At 39.7% G+C, this 19,607-nt stretch overlaps 1 protein-coding gene across 4 annotated transcripts in view; it reads right to left on the bottom strand.

Moving 5' to 3' along the window:
* Positions 1-371: 371 nt before the first annotated feature.
* LOC146562152 (endophilin-B2-like) overlaps positions 372-19,607 on the bottom strand; it is a 28,619-nt gene continuing 9,383 nt past the window's right edge. For 2 of the 4 annotated variants that reach the window (XM_085293656.1, XM_085293658.1), the window contains 9 exons: positions 17,100-17,233; positions 15,691-15,783; positions 15,561-15,572; positions 14,075-14,137; positions 12,751-12,774; positions 11,146-11,235; positions 7,658-7,758; positions 6,486-6,687; positions 372-3,433 (listed from right to left, as the gene is read on the bottom strand). In XM_085293656.1, the coding sequence (XP_085149782.1) occupies positions 3,326-3,433; positions 6,486-6,687; positions 7,658-7,758; positions 11,146-11,235; positions 12,751-12,774; positions 14,075-14,137; positions 15,561-15,572; positions 15,691-15,783; positions 17,100-17,233 (827 nt within the window). In that variant the 3' untranslated portion in view covers positions 372-3,325. The remainder of the gene's footprint in view (positions 3,434-6,485; positions 6,688-7,657; positions 7,759-11,145; positions 11,236-12,750; positions 12,775-14,074; positions 14,138-15,560; positions 15,573-15,690; positions 15,784-17,099; positions 17,234-19,607) is intronic. The other 2 variants (XM_085293657.1, XM_085293660.1) reach the window with 1 other exon arrangement.

Raw genomic sequence — 19,607 nt, 5'->3', positions numbered from 1 at the left:
TTGGTTAATACAAACATCTTCATAACATCTACTCATATTCTCTGCTTTTGAGACCCCGAAAAAGTACAAAAATTGTTGTAATCCCCAAACAGTTAAGAAAATACTTTTGGCAATGTTGTAAAGTTTGTAGAGTGAAGATCTCAGGTGCAGGCTCATAGGCAGGCAGGGATTAAATGGAAACAGCTCTTTATTGAAAGCGACCCATATTTTAAGCAAGCCCTATGGGGGTGTCCCCCAAGAGAGTCATGGACCCTCTATTGATCCTCTACCTACTCCACCAATCTGCCCCTGTCACGGTCCGTGGAGATAGACCGTGTGGGAATGTGTGTGTTGGACCCAGACGCGAACACAAGGGAAGATGCAGGAGTGGATTAAACAAAAGCGAGCCTTTTATTATGGCTGATAACGGAACAAACCAGAGCGAGGGCAGTATAAGGGTAATAGTTCAAACAGAAAACCTAAACTGGACATAAACTAAGAAAAAGCTATGGCTGGAGATACGGAACACAGGGGGTGGTAACACAGACGACGCGACACAGACTACATGAAACACAGAGACTAAATACACAAGAGGGATGATCAGGGGAAGTGGCCACACATGGGAACACAGCTGACACAGATAAACATAACAAGACATGGCAGGAGTAAACAACACTGACGGGAGACTGTCAAAGTAAAACAGGAAGTACACAGGTGCAAACAGGAGGAGAGAGAGAGCACGGGCATAGTGGGCTGGGGAAACATGGAATGAAACAAGGAGGGGAGATGAGGGCTCACAGATACATAGAGGGGCACACAGGGGATAAAAGTCACAAGGGGAAGTCAAATAAGGAACACCACAACAGGACAACTTAGGAAACATGGCCTAAATAAGGAACGAAATACAAAAATACAAGAAACTAAGAATACTGGGCCCACATGGCCCAGGACCATGACATCCCCAAAGTAACCCTTCACCTGAAACCTTGGCTGATTGTGACCCACACTCATTTTTAAACCTTGGCTCATGTGATTAGGTAGAGGATCATTAGGGGGTCCATGACCTTCTTGGTGGGACACTCAATAGGGCATAAAATCTGAGACTTTCCACCAACTGAAAAAGCTTCTCAGATGAGAGGTGAAACATCTTCAAGCAACTTAAAGAAGTCCAGATGCTTTTCTTTCCAAGCTCCTCAGACTGGCAGCTAAGAAACTACAAATAAACTTAATGGCTAGGATGCATGTAGGCAGGGAACAGGCAGCATGCTTGTAAGGTTGACGGGATGATGTAAGGTTATTAGTGAGATGTGAAATGCAAAGGAACACAGCTAGAACTACATGGGGAAATGAGACCAGGGAAAGTGAAAAACTCTAAACGCACAAGACGAAGGTTACAAAAATGAAAGAGGAAATAACTAAACGGGAACATCATAGATGGAGACAATACACAGGGAACACTAGTAAGGCAAGGTAAACTGAAAGAAGGAATATCATAAGCATAACAGTAACTGGAAAAAAGCACAACACAGAAAAACACAATGCCAACTAAGAAACAGACCGACAATAACTAATAAAGAGAACTTGAAAAGCCCAAAATGCTTAACTGAGGGTCAATGACCCAGGCACCGTGACCGTTACATACCTTGAATTAAAGGTGAAAATCTGCACTTCACATCACAACCTGGGCGATTGTGCATTTTAAATCAGAGGCAAAATTTTTTTAAAAACAAACCCCAAAAAGTGTAGTTGGGGTTCTTATGAGTCAAACTGAAAAATAGCTGAAAACGAGGAATTCAAATCAATCAGTTTTATTAATGGACACATTTCATTCATTCAGCAAGGAACAGACAGATAACAGAAAGTTACTTCAAATTTGTGAAATGAGCAGAAGAGAAGAGAGCAGGACAAAAACGCACATGAGTACCAAGAATTCTTATCATGTGACACGACCTGCAGGTAACATACGCTCATTTCACGTGAACGTATCAGCAGGCTGTCTTAAAAAATAAATAAATAAATAAAGGCAGTGCATGCATGTACACATGCAGGACATTAGGGAGCACAATAGATTTAGATCTCACACAAACAGACTTGTCTACATTCATGTACACACACATAAGTGTCCAACAGGACGGGCTACCGGCTGTAGCACATGCAGCACTAAGACTGAAAATCCTTTAATTTAATGAAAAACACTGGAAATACAAAAAAAACCCAAAAAAACAACACTCACGGCTAAAGCACACACGCAGTTGTGTAATTGCAGGGGAGTGTCAGTGTTGCATGCTGGCTGTGGTGAACTTTAAATCAGACATTTGTACAATATTTGAAGAGCACATTGTCAGCAGTCCCCACCCGTCCTCTTAAGGCAGTTAGAAAAGAGGTGTAGAGTGTTCATATTGTTCGTAGGAGCAGCTGCATTGGTGTGGAAAAATGCGAGAAGCAAAAAACAAAAAAAGAATAAGTCCAAATGACTATTCTTGCTTTAAATAACATAGGTATTGCATTCGCTTCAGCTAGCACTTAAGGCAAATATTTTCCCCCAAACAATCCTCACAAACAGTTTCCGTGGTTTACAATTCTACAGTGTAAACTGTAAACTATGGAAATCATCATATATGACAGTTTCATCACCAATAAGTTAACGTAATCACAAGAGTCACTGTGAGAAAAAAAAGGAAAGGGGCAAACACATTTGCAGTAAAAGAAGGAAACTGTCACATCTTTCAAACAAACCAAAAGTGGCCTATATGGTTTCCCTGCTCCTCACATATGAAGTGGGACTGGAAAATAATACAACATAAAGAAGTCCCGTTTGTTTTCACTTCTTTAGTTGCCTAATATCACCACTTTAACCCAAAGAATTGAGAACAGGAAATTGTTTCACGCGCCCCGCTGCCTTTTGAAGAAAAACTGAGAAATTTCGTCGTTTAGACCCAGTTCAGTGAAAGCTTACACTTCTAATCTCTGTGAGAGAATAATTTAGACTTTTACAATTAAATTCTTCATCAGAGTTTAGCAAAGAAAGCAGTTTTAAAATATAGCAAAGACATCAAACGCACCAATATAATTTCATTCAAGCATTGGGACGTATTGGGACTTTGGGATGCACATAACACAAAAACATCACAAACAGAAAACTGAAAGGAATGTTAACCATCCCCAATGAGGAATTTCCTTGAGTCACTATAAGAGTGTTTCTATTTTCACTGCTGTCTGAGAAGCATTTTGTGTATTTGGGAGAGGTGTTATTGAGGATTAGAGGTTAGTGTAAGAATGAGAAATTCTTTGTGGCTTCACTATGTGTCCAATCACACACATGCACATGCATACGTGTGTGCGCTGTCTAACTGAGAAGCTCCAGGTATGTGACTGGCACTTTTCCTTTATGGTTTCCTTTCTCTCCAATCAGCCAGTCAGAGTCCATTCCAGGCACTGTGTAAACTGTGATGAGCTGTAACGCAGAAAGAAGGCGAGCATTCAAAATGTGCAAAACAGAGGCAAATGTAAATAATCAGCATTTTATAGTATAGTATATTAACCATATTATCCATATTTTATTCAACAGAAAACAGGAAAACACTGGGGGTAAATGGTGTCATCATATGGGGATTACATTCTTCTGTAACTCTACACATGTAACTGAGTAGCAATGTTTCTCACACATGCTTGTATTTCAATCCTTGAAATTATTTAGCTGCTTTCCAGGATCTTATTCATGCTCAGGTGTTGCAGGTGAACCCTAACTTCACTGTTTAGATCTGCAAGTAATGAAGAGGCTTCTCCTAGTCTAGCAAGAGTCAATAAGAAGGACCGTTCCATCAATCTACAACACATGATTGTGGACTCGGAGTTCATCTGGAATATAAAACACAACATCATAAACAGAAGGCTATTGCACTTGAATATAAATTCCATCTTAAAACCAAAAGGGGACCATAAACCTGCATAAACACAGAATAAACATAAAGATTGTTGAAAGACAACCTCAGAACTAAAGGCAGGAAATGTTGTATCAAGCCTACCCTGAGAAATAACAGAAAGCTAAACACCAACAAAGAATATAGAGCCATGAAGTGATGAGCGAAACTAAAAAAAACTTCCCTAAAACTCAAAATCCTGGGTCCCAGATCCAGGGACAATGACAATCTGCTCACCCCCCACCAACTGGTTGCGGCAGCTGGCTGCTACTCTCTGAGCCTGGTTCTGCCAGAGGCTTCTTCCTGTTCAAAGGGAGTTTTTCCTTCCCACGGTCACCAAATGCTTGTTCACATGCAAGTTCACAATATAAAGCGCCTTGCGGTGGCGGTTATTATTATTGGCTCTATATGAATAAAATTTAATTGAACTGAATTGAACAAAAGTCACACCATTTCAGTTCCCTTGTTATTCACAAGGGGCTTAACTCCTAATTGCCCACCGGTGAGGACAAAGGCAGAGTTACTCATGATGCTCTCCTGGCTTCATTTCTTTCATATAATTACTCCGAAACTCAAACCCAGGGTATGTTAAGCTTTTCTAATTTGTCTACTTTGTCTCTTTTGTCACCTATGTCCCCAAAGCCACCCTGCTTTTCAACTTCAGCCAATAAGACCATTTCCCAAACCCATAAACATAAACTACACTCTTTTCACTTACAGTCATTTATTCACCTTTCACCAACTTTAATTTCAAAACTGTGTCATTTGTGTATATTTGTGTTATTTGTGTATATACTGTATACTCTGTGTATTTACTATCTCTTATTGCCTGTTTATGCCCTGTCCTTAGCTTCAACGTCATGCTGCTCTGTTGTATGTTAATTGCCCCTTGGGGATAAATAAAGTCTTTCTGATTCTGATTCCTGTTACACAGGTCATCCAGATCTGCTCACAATATAATGAATGTCTCAGTTCCTAAAATTTATCAAGGGGAAAGAAGCAGGAAGGAAGAGGAAAAAAGGAACCTTACTGGAGAAACCAACTGATGACGCACAAGCGTATCATTTGAGGAAGTGTTTTAAATTCAGCATATAAAAGAGACACTGGACACAGCTGACATACAAACCACAGCAGGGCGAGATTTCTCAAACCCCTTTGTGGTGTTCATAAATTGTTTCAGTTTTTTTAGATGATCAAACTTTCAATATGTGAGTGTGATTAAAAAGCGCAGCTCTGTCTGACTCAGAGTTATGACTGAAATCTAAATGCTGTGTGTATCTACGTGTCTGCTGACACTGTAGAGTTGGAATGAACACATGGATGCTTTCTCAGATTATTTTTTAAATCATCTGTGAATGACATGATGATATTGAGAAATGAAAATATGCTAGTAACTCAGCAAACGTTTACTAAAAAGGTCATGCACAGTCTTTCCAAAGAACAAAGTGTATCTGGATAAAAGCATAGCAACATCATGCCAGGAGTTCAGTTAAAATTTTCTGCATCTTTAACTGAACTCCTAATTTGTTTACAATTAATCTACAAACTATCCAATGTTGATCAAAGTCATCTCTTGTTGATTTTGTCACTAGCTCCTTTTTAATTTGCATGAAGCTTGGAAATACATTTGAAACACAATATCTGCGAACATATTTTATCTGTTTTTGAAATCAAAATTAAAACAGGAACCTAAAATATGTGGTTTTTACATGGATCACTTAACATCACTGATAAGCTGTACCTTATTAAGGTCCAATACATGTTTCCCATCCTTTAAATTTAATTTTCAAACAATTATTAGAAAAGCTTTTCATCAGGGGACAACAGAGGTTGTGATGCAAAGTTCTATAAATCATGAATATTTCTGTTGTTGGCTATAAAAGACCCCACAATTTATTTTTTACTTGAATTAATTTTATTACATACAACTGCTTAGGCTGTATCAGCTGCCTGTTTTTCCAGTTACCCGTACTCATTAGTACACTCTATGTGGACTGCACAGCTTTTGCCACATTGGAGTAATTTTGGTGGCCAGTCACTCTCAGGAAGATTCAAGGTTTCTTCAGTTGTGAGTGATGGCTCGCACTGTGGTTCGTTGGAGTCCAAGAGCCTTAGGGTTTTGTAACTTCACACTGTCATACAGGTTCCATGTAACAGATTACTTGACTCTTAAGGTCCAGCAGTAATCAGGCCTGATTGTGTCTAGTGAAACTGAACTCAGCTTTCAAAAAAAGCATCGTGGGAGAGTGGTGGGAATTACTTTTACACATAGGGCATGTCCATGACTAATGTTACAGTGGAATGCTGATTTTCTTTTTAATCTTTATACTTTTAACGGGTGTACATTTGTATACGTCTCTGCATGTGAACAGCAAGATTGTTGTACTTGTTTCCATCATCAGAAAAGAAAATACACACAAACAAAAGATTAAAGATCTGGGAAAGTGTAAGTGCATTACATAATTACAAGCAGCAAATGCCACATGACCGAGCCTATTGTTTAGACCAAGCCCTGAAGAGATTTCTGGCCAGAGACCAACAGCCATATACTGGCTGCCTAGTTCCAGGCTGATGATGAAACCTCACCTCGTCAGCCAGAAGGGAGAGCTCACTGGAATCCGCTGCATCGTAATCATAAAGGACTCTGGCTTTGCGGGTTCCTGTAGCTGGTGCTTGAACTTCTTCGATCTTAAGGGTGTCAGTTTCCACTGGGCTGCTGCTGCCTTCTGTCACCATACTGGGAGTAGCAATGGCGTTTGTGGAGTTCAGTGCGAAAGCATTAGGAAGCCTGGGGGGGAGAGGTAGATGTGATGGTCTGAATATCCAGAACATATAGAACACTAATAAACTAAAATAATAAAAAATGGGCAAAACTTTGTTTAAAAAACTAAATAAACAGCTTTTTCTGCATCTACACTGTTATAACTTGAAGCAATGCATACAATATATTATATGCTGCAAAGTGAAAAAAAAAATACAATATTTGTATGCATGTTGAAAAATGTATAATATTTTTTAATTATGGCTTTTGGCACTCAGCAGTGCCAAATAAGTAGCTTTTTGTAGATTTTCAGCCAAAATAGAAATGCACAATGGAATGCAGAAACTACTCCAAGAGAAATCATCGTGGTGTTGCAGAGTCGTCTAACATGAACACAAAGCAACAAAAGGGTGAAAGGTGAAAAAAAATATGATTAATGATGCCATTCTATGATTGTATTTAGACTTTTTATTCTTAATTTTACTTTATCCATTGTTGTAAATCATAAAATGTGGATCATAAAATGTTACATAGAGGATGCCAATCTTTACCATTTTGAGTAACACAGAATATTGCAGGGAAGAATGACAAGATAAAGAGTTGCTGCAGTCCGGTGGTTATGTGAAGAGCAGCAGGATAAAGGTTCTTAGCATACTAGTGAAGTTAAATAAAAAGTGCTTCTCCAATGCCACGGGAAAAAGCATGATAAGGCTTGATAAGGGTTATACCAGTTGCCTAGTTGTCCTATGTTGGACATGGTTCGTAGAAACTGCTACAGTGTAATTATATTAGTTATTAGTTTATATATTTTAAGAACTATATTGTTATCTGTTTTTAATCAGTTATGAGTAGATCGTTGTGTCATTGTGTTAACCGAAGTGTTTGGCATTACAACTTCAGGCTTGGGGTATAAAGGATACAGGCTATCAATTCTCACCAAGCACGAAGCTGAATGAATCAAACCATCCACCCACATCACCCCCCATTTTACTCTCACCTTCCCAGCTCTTTCTGTAGCTCCTGCATGTGGAGGTGACACTGCTTGTAATAAGCTGCTTGGGCCTCCACAAATTCATGCAGGCAGCGCAAATGATTCACCTGAAAATAAGAATCAGCAGTCATTCTTAAAGGATCACAACGATGTGATTGGATTTTTTTTACACTGATAAAACCTCTACCACAATGTGTGAAAACAATATTTAATATACAATTATCCATCTATCTATGGTTCCTGAGCCACCCTTCTCTTTGGTGACAGTGCTTCAAACCCTTGGCCTTCCCATATGGAAAAGATATATATAAATCTTATAAAGTTTGTTTCTGTCTTGTGTGAAACTTGTATGAAAAGCATATAAGAGTGAAAACAGATATAAGATCCCTTGAAAAATTATATAATGAAACTTGTATGTTTTGGATACTTACTAAAACAATGTATGAAAGTAATGAGAAAGTGGCCACTTTCATGAGTAAATCATGTAAGCCTTATATGATTTACTCATGAAAGTGGCCACTTTCATGAGTAATCACATATAAGTTTTTACTATTTCTTTTCCATATGGGTTCTCTCAATGAGCTTCATATTTTAAGAACTATATTGTTATCAGTTTTTAATCAGTTATGAGTAGAAATGGTTTTCACTTCACATTTGTGCCTTGTCAGGGTTCAGTTGTGGAATTTCTTGCTTTCTTATTGGGGTTTGGACCATCAGTTTATGTTGTGGAGAAATCAGGTTGGTACAGCCATATTTGACAACTGTTAGAATTCAAATTCAGAAAGTTCTCAGAAAGTTTGGGTCAGCAACTCTCTTTCCGGTCTCCGTTCCACCTCCACTGGCTCCCCCTAGGGCTGTGTGCTCTCCCCCCTGCTCTTCATCCTCTACACCGATGACTGCAGATCCAAACAGCCTAACTGTCACCTGATGAAATATGCTGACGATACAGTTCTCCTGTCACTGATGTCAGGCCCCTCACAACACCACGGTCCCGCTCTTCAGGAGTTTGTAGAGTGGTGTGACAGCTCCAAGCTTGGTTGCCCAAGGACACAACGACCGAGACTGTCGCAGCCGGGGCTCGAACTTCCGATTACAGGACGAACTGCCAACTCTTGAGCCACGATCGCCCCTATCATCAATGACCCCTCTCACATTCTTCACCCCACATTTCAATGGCTCCCCTCTGGGCAGCGCCTCCGTGGAATTTCGTGCAGCACTGAGAGGATGAGAGCCACCTTTGTCCCCAAAGCCACCCTGCTTTTTAACTCCAGCCGATAAGACCATTTCCAGAAACATAAACTACTCTACACTCTTTTATACTGCTGACACTTAATTCACTTTTAGTCACTTACAGTCATTTATATACCTATTCAGTGACTTTAATTTTAAAACTGTGTAATTTTATACATGTGTATATACTGTATATACTGTGTATTTATTATCTCAATTTTTATTGCCTGTGCTTATCTTCAGCGTCATGCTGCTCTGTTGTATCTTAATTGTCCCTTGGGGATAAATAAAGTCTTTCTGAATCTGATTCTGATATTATGGCATGAACCAATCAGCTAACCAAAGGGAAATGACAGTCCATCATTACTTTAAGAACTGAAGGTCAGTCAGTCTGGAAAATTTCTAAAACTTTGGATGTGTCTCCAAGTACAGTTACAAAAACCATCAAGTGCTACGATGAAACTGGTTCACACGAGGAACGCCCCAGAAAAGGACGACCAACAGTCACCTCTGCTGCTGAGTCTAAATTCATCCAGCCTCAGAATTCGCAAGTTAACAGCACCTCAGATTAGAGAATAGATAAATGCCACACAGAGTTCCAGAAGCAGACACATCCCTACATCAACTGTTCAGAGGAGACTGTGTGAATCAGCCTTTATGGTCAAATAGCTGCTAAGAAACCACTACTAAGGAAAAGCAACAAACAAAAGAGATTTGTTTGAACCAAGAAACACAAGGAATGGACAACAGACCAGTGGAAATCTGTGCTTTGGTCTGATGAGTCTAAATTTAAGATTTTGGTTCCACCCGCTGTGTCGTTGTGCGACGCAGAAAAAGTGAACGGATGGACTCCACAAGCATGGTTCCCACCTTGAAGCATGAAGGAGGAGGTGTGATGGTGTGGGGGTGCTTTGCTGGTGACACTATTGGGGATTTATTCAAAACCGAAGGTACACTGAACCAGCATGGCTACCACAGCATCCTGCAGCGACGTGCCATCCCATCCGGCCCCTCACAACACCATGGGCCCGCTCTTCGGGAGTTTTTAGAGTGGTGTGACAGCTTCAAACTTGAACTGAACGTGAGCAAAACCAAAGAGATGGTGGTGACCTTCTCCAGTAGGCAGAGGGATCTGGCTGCTTCAGTCACCACCACCATCCATGGGAAGCCAGTGGAGGAAGTTGAGGAGTACAAATACCTGGTAACCATCTTTGACAACCTCCTGAAATTCTCTGCCAACAAAGAGGAGATTCTCAGGAGGTGCCACCAACGGTTATACCTCCTTAGGAAACTCAACTCCGTTGGAGTCAGCACACCCATCATGATGACGTTTTACTATGCCTTCCTGCAAAGCATCATGATCTTCTCCATTACCTGCTGGTTCCACTCCGTCAGCTTTCAGAACAGGAACAGAACGCAGCACACTGTATCAGTGTGCTCTAAAATCATTGGCCTGCAAGTCAGAACTCTTGCACAGGTTTTCAGCCAACAGGCCCATAAGACAGGCAGCCAAAATCATCAATGACCCCTCTCATATTCTTCACCCCGCATTTCAATGGCTCCCCTCTGGGCGGCGCCTCCGCTGCACTTCCTGCAGGACTGAGAGGATGAGAGCCACCCCATCCTGTTTGCGTTTCGTTAGATTATCATTTATTTTTCAACAGCACAATAACCCCAAACACACCTCCAGGCTGTGTAAGGGCTATCTGACCAAGAAGGAGAGTGATGGAGTGCTGCACCAGATGGCCTCCACAGTCACCTGACCTAAACCCAGTCAAGATGGTTTGGTATGAGATAGACCGCAGAGTGAAGGCACAGTGAAGGGCCAACAAGTGCTCAGCATGTCTGGGAACCGTTGGAAAACCATTTCAGATGACTACCTTATGAAGCTCATTAAGACAATGCCAAGAGTTTGCAAAGCAGCAATCAAGGCAAAGGGTGGCTATTTGGAAGAATCTAAAATCTAAAATCTAAAAACCATTAATTGAGATGGTGTGTCCAAACTTTTGACTGGTAGTGTGTGTACTATATATCTATATGTAGTCTGAGCAAAGCTATTCTCTAATCTTAGGCGAGAGAAAAAAAACCTGTACTGTATTTACTTTGTAATTAATATTTAATGTTTACAGAGAAGAGCTCAGTGAAGTGTTTGACTATTGCCATCTATGGTTACACAAAGTTACTTTTTCTTTTGAAAGTTCAATGTCAAGGTTGTGTGTGGCTGGAGCTGACAGAAGTCGAGGCTGTGGGTGTGACTCACATACATGCGTACTACTGATGCCCTCCAAAAGCAATCGTGTGACCTCTGCTTGGCGATCAAACTCTGTTTGGGCTATTCGGAGCTCATGTTCAGCCTGAAATAATAAAAACAATAGTTATACAGTGATTATTCTATAATTATTAAGTAAGTCAAGAGTCTTAAACCTTTTCATTAGGGCTGGGTATCGTCACCGATTTCTAGAATCGATTCGATTCCGATTCACAAGGTTCTGAATCGATTCGATCCACGATTCGATTCGAATCGGGGAAATTTTTGCCTCAGACAGTCAGAAATATTATAATTCAGATCATGCATCAGTACATTTCCATATATTTATATCTATAAAAAGAAAGCTGACACTTGTGAGACTTTATCAAAGGTGTAAGCATCACAACAGATGCCTTTGTGTCAAAGTAGCTGAGAAACACAGAAAAACATGAAGGTGATTTTCCTCGGCAGAGATTTTATAAAAATATTTTGCAGTAGCTCAAAAACATAAGAAAACAATTAATCAACATATGAACATTACCTGATGCTGCTGAAGTGAAGCAGAGCAAATTTACAGAAGTTTTATTAGAGACCAGGCAAAACGTTTTGCAATTTTGCATAATTTTAAAAAGTTTAAATTTGTTCAGTAGACTATTCAACAGCAGAAATGAGGTTTTCTTTTCAGAAGTAAGTAAAAGGGAAAAAAAAACAGCGTCCGACAGCGCTGTAAACAACGGTAGACTTGTGCGCAAGTGAATAATGCAGAAAACAGATTTTTAGATGGGAGACTGTTCTTGAAGTATACTGAGAGAGAGAGAGGGAGAGCTGTGCATGAAGTGTGATTTTATCGTGGTGGAAGCAAAACAGCAAAAGTCAGAGGGAATCCATGACAATGTTTATGTGAAGCATAGTTTGGATCTTCTTTTGCTGCTGGTTCAGTCAATATTGTTTGGAGAGAGATAAAAACCTACAGCTCAGAATCTAGCGCAAAAAGGGAGTAAACACAAAGCACGGACCCGGCGAAACATCAGAATCAGTGAGCTGTTGGCTTTCAGCCCCGACCGTGTCCATGCCGTCAGGTGAGAAAGGCGACGTCTCACTGATTCTGATCCGTCGGCGGATCCGCGCTTTGTGTTTGCGTCTTTGTGCAGAATCCGTGTACCTGCTCTCATTTACTGTTTTAGCTGTTTGGTGGTTGTTTTTGAGAGGTTTAACCTGAGATTCTAGTGTTTCGGGCAAAACAAATTTACATTAAAAAATCGATTCAGGATTTTAATGAGTTGATATCACATTATCCAAGCTAGAATCGATTTTAATTGATAAATCAATAATCAAAATCCACCCCTACTTTTCATATCCTACAGTCCTCAGAAGACAAAAGCTCCAGCTTCATTCACCCAGATGACGTTAATTCTTTTGCATTGCTGGGATGTACAGCGTTTGACACTATGTGCTCCGAAAAGAGTAAAAGCTGGTAGGAGGTCTATGGTAATTAAGTTTAAGAGTCACCTTAAATCGTGGCCCGTTGAAAACAAGCGCATGTTTGTTTAAGGCACACTGGTATCTCAATCTAATGACCAGACAGACAATTGACAAAGTACTCACACACAATCATACTTACTTTCTCCACTTCCTCGGTCCAGAGCTGATGGGCCAAAAACATGCGGCATAAGAAGAGAAAATTTAGTTATAACATGAAAATCCTAGAATAACTTCACCATGGTCACCTAGAACCAGCACCTGAGGTCGTTACTAAATAAAACCTACCACCCTGTTTTCACAAAGGTTAACACACTGTTTAAAATGTAAACTACACAATGTTAACTCTACATTTAATTGAAAAGTAGTAAAAAAAGAATAACAAGAAATGTTGAAACAATATTTCTAGTTATTGCTTTTTTAGAACTAAATCTCATTCTAAATTCTGATACTCATTCTCACTCTGATACTAAAAACGCATCTATGATCTTAGTTTAAATATTTTAATATTAAAAAAGACATTTAATTCTGTGCATATTGTCAAAATGTTACCTGAATTATCTGTATTAGATGTTTTTAAACTCTGAAATCTTGACACTGAATAAATATTCATATTTATGAATTTTGAAACTGATATAACAAACACACACACACACACACACACACGTCTGGTGTTGCTATCCTCGTCGGGACATCTCATTGACATGCTTTCCCTAGCCGCTTAGCCTAACCCTATCATCAAAAATCAATGTGTACCCCTGACCCTTACCCTAAACCTAACGATAACCCAATTGCAACCCTGACACAACCACATTTTGAGCTTGAAAAATGCCTTGCCTTCAACCCAGTACACACACACACACACACACACACACACACACACACACACACACACACACACACATACACACACACACACACACACACACACACACACACACACACACACATACACACACACACACACACACACACACACACACACACACACTTTTAGTCACACCCAGCAGGTGTGGTTTGGCATTGCTCAAAAGTAAGTGACAGACTGCTAGATTTAAACCAATGAACAACATCACTCTAGGATGTGGGACGTTTGTTATCAATGGTATGACAACAATCATTCACAATACATAATACAGTGATATGACACATAAGGATGCTATGCAAACTGCCACCAGTAATGATTACGGGTAATAAACATTCTTACCGGACTGACACACCTCCAGTCAAACATTAATGAAGCATAGCTTCACAGCTACCTGAACTACTTGCCAGCATGACAAAGTATATCGATTTCTGAATTGCCTCAAGTTTAATTATGAATCATAAAAAGTCAGTGAACTATGCATTGGTCATAAGAGTGAAAGATCAACTTGACAAACAGAAGATGAAAAAGTATCGCATAATGACATAGGTTTGTGTTATTTTTCTCATCAGTATTTAATAAAGCAAGATTGTCTTCTTACCGCAGAGGCACTGGCAGAAAGCACATAGTTGCGAGGTCTGGTTTCCTGAAAATCTGGAGCTGTCTACAGAAACAGTACAGTTATTTTTTTTGTTGTTGTTGCTTACTCAGTGTAAACAAGGCACTGCTACTAAAAAGAATTCCTCCAAATTACAATCAGAAAAGCACAGCACTCATAATAATTGCAGAAGTGTGACAGTTTGCTGGTGATTAACATCTGTCAACATTTCTTTAAACGGAACACTGACATATTTTTTATTTATTCATACGCATGCTAACATGCATTCTGGTTGCAAAAGTTACTGAAAATGAAGGATAAAAGTGCAACAAAAGTCCTGTTTAACAGTGAAAAACAAAAACAAGCTTCAAGAGAGGTTATCAACTACAAGGGTCTGCCACTAACTATGAAGGGGAAAGTAGCAGAAGATGTTTTTGTACTTGTTTCATATCATTCATTAGGTTTAACTGAGAGCAGTAGTGGCATTTAGTGAGGCATCTGGATGCAGCCTGATTCCTTTTGCAGAGTGGCTCTGTGTGCCACAAAGATTACAGTTTTACAGCAAGAACATGCCTATATTTGCAGTAATATATAATCAGCTCCTAAGGACTTCATGAATATCCAAGTACATTTTCTGATGCCTATTGACAGACATATGCACAGATGCTGTACGGTTACTGTTGTTCATTTGAACTATGAATCACTGCGGCTGCCATATTGTTCAGCAAGTGCTGGGCATCCTAAGGCATGTGTTTGTGGCATCAGAGGTCTATACACACAGGCACATAAATAGGGCTCAGACCCCAGTGCTGAAAAAGGAAAAAAAAAACCCTCACATTTACCCTTTATGAACTGAATACATTGTTCATCGCGGAAGCGAGCATTCCTTCCACGCTGCCAGGAAGCAGGAGAGCTGACTTTATTTCCGGCAAAGTCAGCTCATTGAACATTCCCACTGTTTTTGTGGTCTTGTGGTGTGCCTTCTGTATTTCCTGCCTAATAGGTTGCAATAACTGAGTCAGGGAATGCTAAAGAGGGACTGTGCAATGTTCTCAGTTCCTGAATTGTGTCATGGTCAACAGTGAGTTTAATAAGACAGTCATTAAGTCTTGTTTATGTTAAATAAATCTGCTCCCAAGTAGCTTCCCTTGACAGCCAATCACATATCTGCTGTGAAAAACCAAAATATCAACGACCAAATCATAAAAACTACACATATAGAATCCATGCAGAGGGGCCCCCAGGTGAGATACTAAATGGTAAATGACACTGTGTGAGTTGCTTTTTAATTAACACAGTTTGCCAAATTTGACTAATCGCCACATTCCGTCGTAATGTAATAGTCAAGCCTTGTCTGTGAAAACTTCACTTATTAACAGTAAAACCTGAAGTAACAGCAGAAAATTAAATCGAGCCAAAGCAAGTATGACAAGAAAAACAACCCAAGACATGCATCCAAGAGTTTAAAAGACATGTCCTCAATACTCACTTCCCCTTCGCACTGCAAAGAATGCATAAACAGTTAGTTATGGTTAATCCAAGCATCGCCAAAGATTAATCATCTGAATTATTGAGGTAATGCGTGTGGGAATTTGATTGTGAGCCGCTTATGAACTCACCGCGGCCTTTGCTTCAGCCACCTTTGCCTTCTTCACTCGTGTTTTACAGGCATCAAGGTCCAGGCGAAGATTCTCCAGAAGGCGACGTTCTTTCTATACCGTAAAAAGGACAAAACACAAACTAAGCAGCAGGCAAACATTAATGACATGCAGAAGTAGCATTTAAATACATGCATAGTAAAAGCAGGGAGTGAATGAGAAATGCTGAATGCATCATGGGAAGTCTTCCAGCAGCCTGTAGCAGCAAAGCTAAGGGATTCATCTGATTTAGTCCTAATCACAAAAGTTAACAAAAAAAGCAACGTTTATAGTTCAAGCAGGTTATAAGGCTACTAACTTACTGGGACATGTAACATTTAATACATGCTGTGGTGTCAGACAACATAGAAACAACAACAATGCTGACCTCTGCTGGTTTGCTCATATGTTACAAGGAAAACACTCACGCTCACTGGCGGTTTGTAAACAGTGAAAAACAGTATTTAAACATACTGGCTGATGTATGTTTAAAAGTATCTTTTAAGTCACATTCAAGGTCATATTCATTTACAGACAGTGGCAAGAAAGCTTGCATTTTGAATCAAGTAACGTTCCAAGGTCATGATGATTGTGCAATATTCTGTGATGCAAGTGGCCTCAGTTTGCAGATTCTCCTGACATCTCTCTAACCCACAGCTCAGGTGTGCAGCAGCACTTCTGAACTAGTGGACATGAGGTCTGCTTAATGACTCAGCTTTCACCAACTCATTCTGAAAACATAACATTTCTTTACGGAAATTCGCCACAGGAATTAGTACCACAATTTACCAAAAAAAACCAAACACTGATGTTTTCAATAAGACTTGAAACTTGCAATCGAGACCATAATCCCATCAGGTGAGATGAAATGTCTTTTCCCCCCAGTGCATACAGAGGAGTTCATCCCTTCTGGAACTTCCATGTTGGCTTCAGGAAGTTCGTCCATCTTTTATATACGGTCTATATCATTTTGCTCTCTTTTGCAATAGGTTAGTGATTCACTGGATAAATATAATTTCTTCATGATTCCTTCTTACTCAGTGAGGGGACAAATGAACAAAAGCTCACTAACAAGAAAAATAAAGAACTCGCAGATGTGAACATAGCTGACACAGCAGACAGTAAGTAAAGTACATTGAAGAGCTAATAAATTGAATAATAAAGTTAATACACAGATACACACACCAATGGCATACATAATGTTTTTTGATATGTTCATAGAGATTTTTCTTTTTTCAGTTATACTGATATCAAGATGTATTGTACATTATTGTCTTGCAACATACTGAGTATCACAGAATCACTTTGTCGTGATACAGTGTGTGGTATATTGTATATATTGGAAGTATGACTCAAACAACATTGGAATAGATGTGATATTCCAGACTCACTGAAATAGTTCTCCAGTCTCCTTCCAGAAAGTTCCTGAGAGGCGTAAGAAAGCTGATGGCTGACGTCTGGAGGAACTCTTTCTCTGCTTCTCCTAATCTTTTCTCACACTCCCCCACCTTCTCCAAAGTGTTCCCTGGAAGAAACACATTAGATCTACTCACCAAAAAGACTCCCACCATGCTGTAAGCACACCATAGCATTGGTAAAGAAGAGAGAATTGAAACTTTTTTGAATGAATGTCATGGCATGCCCATGTGCACATGCTAGTGTAGCCTTTGCACACTTGCATCTGGTTGCAGCAGAATAAAATGGATTAAACTATAAAATTTAAGTTTAGAACAAAGAAATTATTGTTTCCACAATTACAGTTCCAGTAAAAAATGAGGTGATGGCATTTATGTTACCTTTTCATGCCTTTCCTTCAGTGTGTATTATTGCGATGATTTTATAAGTGTGCTGTTAACAGCTCAAGGAAAACATTCATGAATCCTAACTACTATACTTCTGTTCTGTTTGTCTGCTTTAATCCATTTGAAATTAATGAGGCAGCATGGTGTTTGGCATTGATTATGCCCTCGCAGCAGCAGCAGCTTTTTCTGTGCTGCAGCAACACCACGTGGACAAACCACAGCCAGACCTACCTACGGTACACTGTAATGCTCAAATGGGTAGTGATGATTATATATATATATATAAGTTTTTTCAGACACACAGCTAAAGCCAGTGTCAACTGTCATATCCAATTTGGGACCAATCAGATATTCCATTATGCAGTTACATGAGTTCGGAAGTAGCATCCTTCATTTAGCTTGGCATAATTTTGTAGTTGTTTTTTATGTATTTATTTTATAGATTTATGTGATATATCAAGGTATCTGTTGATTTAACAACTTTAGCAGAAAAAATATTATATACAAGAATCCATTTCATATTGTCAAGAGATTTATTCTAAATGACACTTCTTCAGCTGAGAGTCTAAGAGGAGAAAACACACACAGACGCTGCAGTTTTAACTTGCAAGGGCGTTTCGCAGAGCGCTCAAATCAGAGTGGGGGCCCTGTGAAATGTGCGCTCTGTTCTTGCAATTGTCTTTATTTATACACAAGAAAAATGAATACATTTGTTCAGTGACGTGAGCATGTGCGTATGTGATATTGGTCTTTTACGTGGAATTCCAATAAAATTGATTCATGTTTGTGGCTGTAATGTGACAAAATGTGGGAAAGTTCAAGGGGGCGAATACTTTTGCAAGCCACTGTGTGTGTGTGTGTGTGTGTGTGTGTGTGTGTGTGTGTGTGTGTGTGTGTGTGTGTGTGTGTGTGTGTGTGTGCGAGGTCAGAACTGCTTGTTTGACTTCTTACTGTCGCTGTGGGAAGATTCAGATACAAATATCAGAACACGTTTCATAAAGGACAATCAGTTCTAAGCAGGGAAAAGGTCATCATGCAGTATTCTATCACATGTAAACTTATATCATTAAAAGCTTATACTGACTACTAAGTACAATTTTCCCTTAACACATATATATGACACATCACACAATGTGAAAAACATGTTGTGCTGTTCTACCTACAGTATACATTTTGGAAACTTTTCATGTTAAAGCTCATGAAATCCGGAAATCCAATCAAACCATCTTCTAAACCTTCTTTTTCACTCTTGCCATCTTTCTGTCACGGATCAGCCCTGACACGTATGTCCATCCACTCTACCTGCACTCTCTTCTTCACCTTTCATGTACACTGTCCATTGCTTCGGACAGCATTTAAACTCATCTACATTCATTATGTGCTTCTTGCAGCTTCACTGTTACCCCTGCCTCCCTCTCATTCATACACATGTATTCCGTACTGATTCTACTGATTGTCCTCATACCTCCACCTGCTCCAACTCTCACTACAGATCACAAACAGACGTCATAGTCCTGCAAACATAATAGTTCACAGAGACTCCTGCCTGATCTGCATATAGACACAGTGCAACTCCTTCTGACCTTCTCTGTAGTTCTCCATCAAAACTCTCAAAGGCAACATTGCATCTGTAGCGCTCTTTCTTGGCATGAAGCCATACTGCTGCTCACTGATCATCACCTCTCTTCTTAATCTAGCTTCAACAACTCTTCCCCATACCCCAATTATATAGATGACCAGCTTTATCCCTTTGACATTACAATAGCTCTTCACATCACCCTTGTTTTTGAAAATCGGTACACTTCTATTTCTTAGGGTGCCCACTGTCTTCTCTCCTAGACATCTCCATACCCCCACATGTATGTCACTGGACCAATCGCCTTTCCACGCTTCAACATTTAAATAGCTGCCTTGCCCTTCTTACTAATTCTTTACGCTTCCTGATTCACAAACTTTCCTTCTCTCATTTTCCATGTTCCATCTTCTCAACACACGCTTTACTCCTTGATACATTTCCATCTCTGTGCTTTATCTCTCTGGCTATCCAATCGATACAAGTCCTTTGTCACATACAGTTTACTATAAGCCCTTTTTTTG

Source organism: Mchenga conophoros, linkage group LG12 (genome assembly GCF_057382185.1).
Source record: "Mchenga conophoros isolate Kocher_MC1m ecotype Shallow Benthic linkage group LG12, M_conophoros_male_GT1.1, whole genome shotgun sequence".
Lineage (NCBI taxonomy): Eukaryota > Metazoa > Chordata > Actinopteri > Cichliformes > Cichlidae > Mchenga > Mchenga conophoros.
This window is presented reverse-complemented; position numbering and strand designations above follow the sequence as displayed.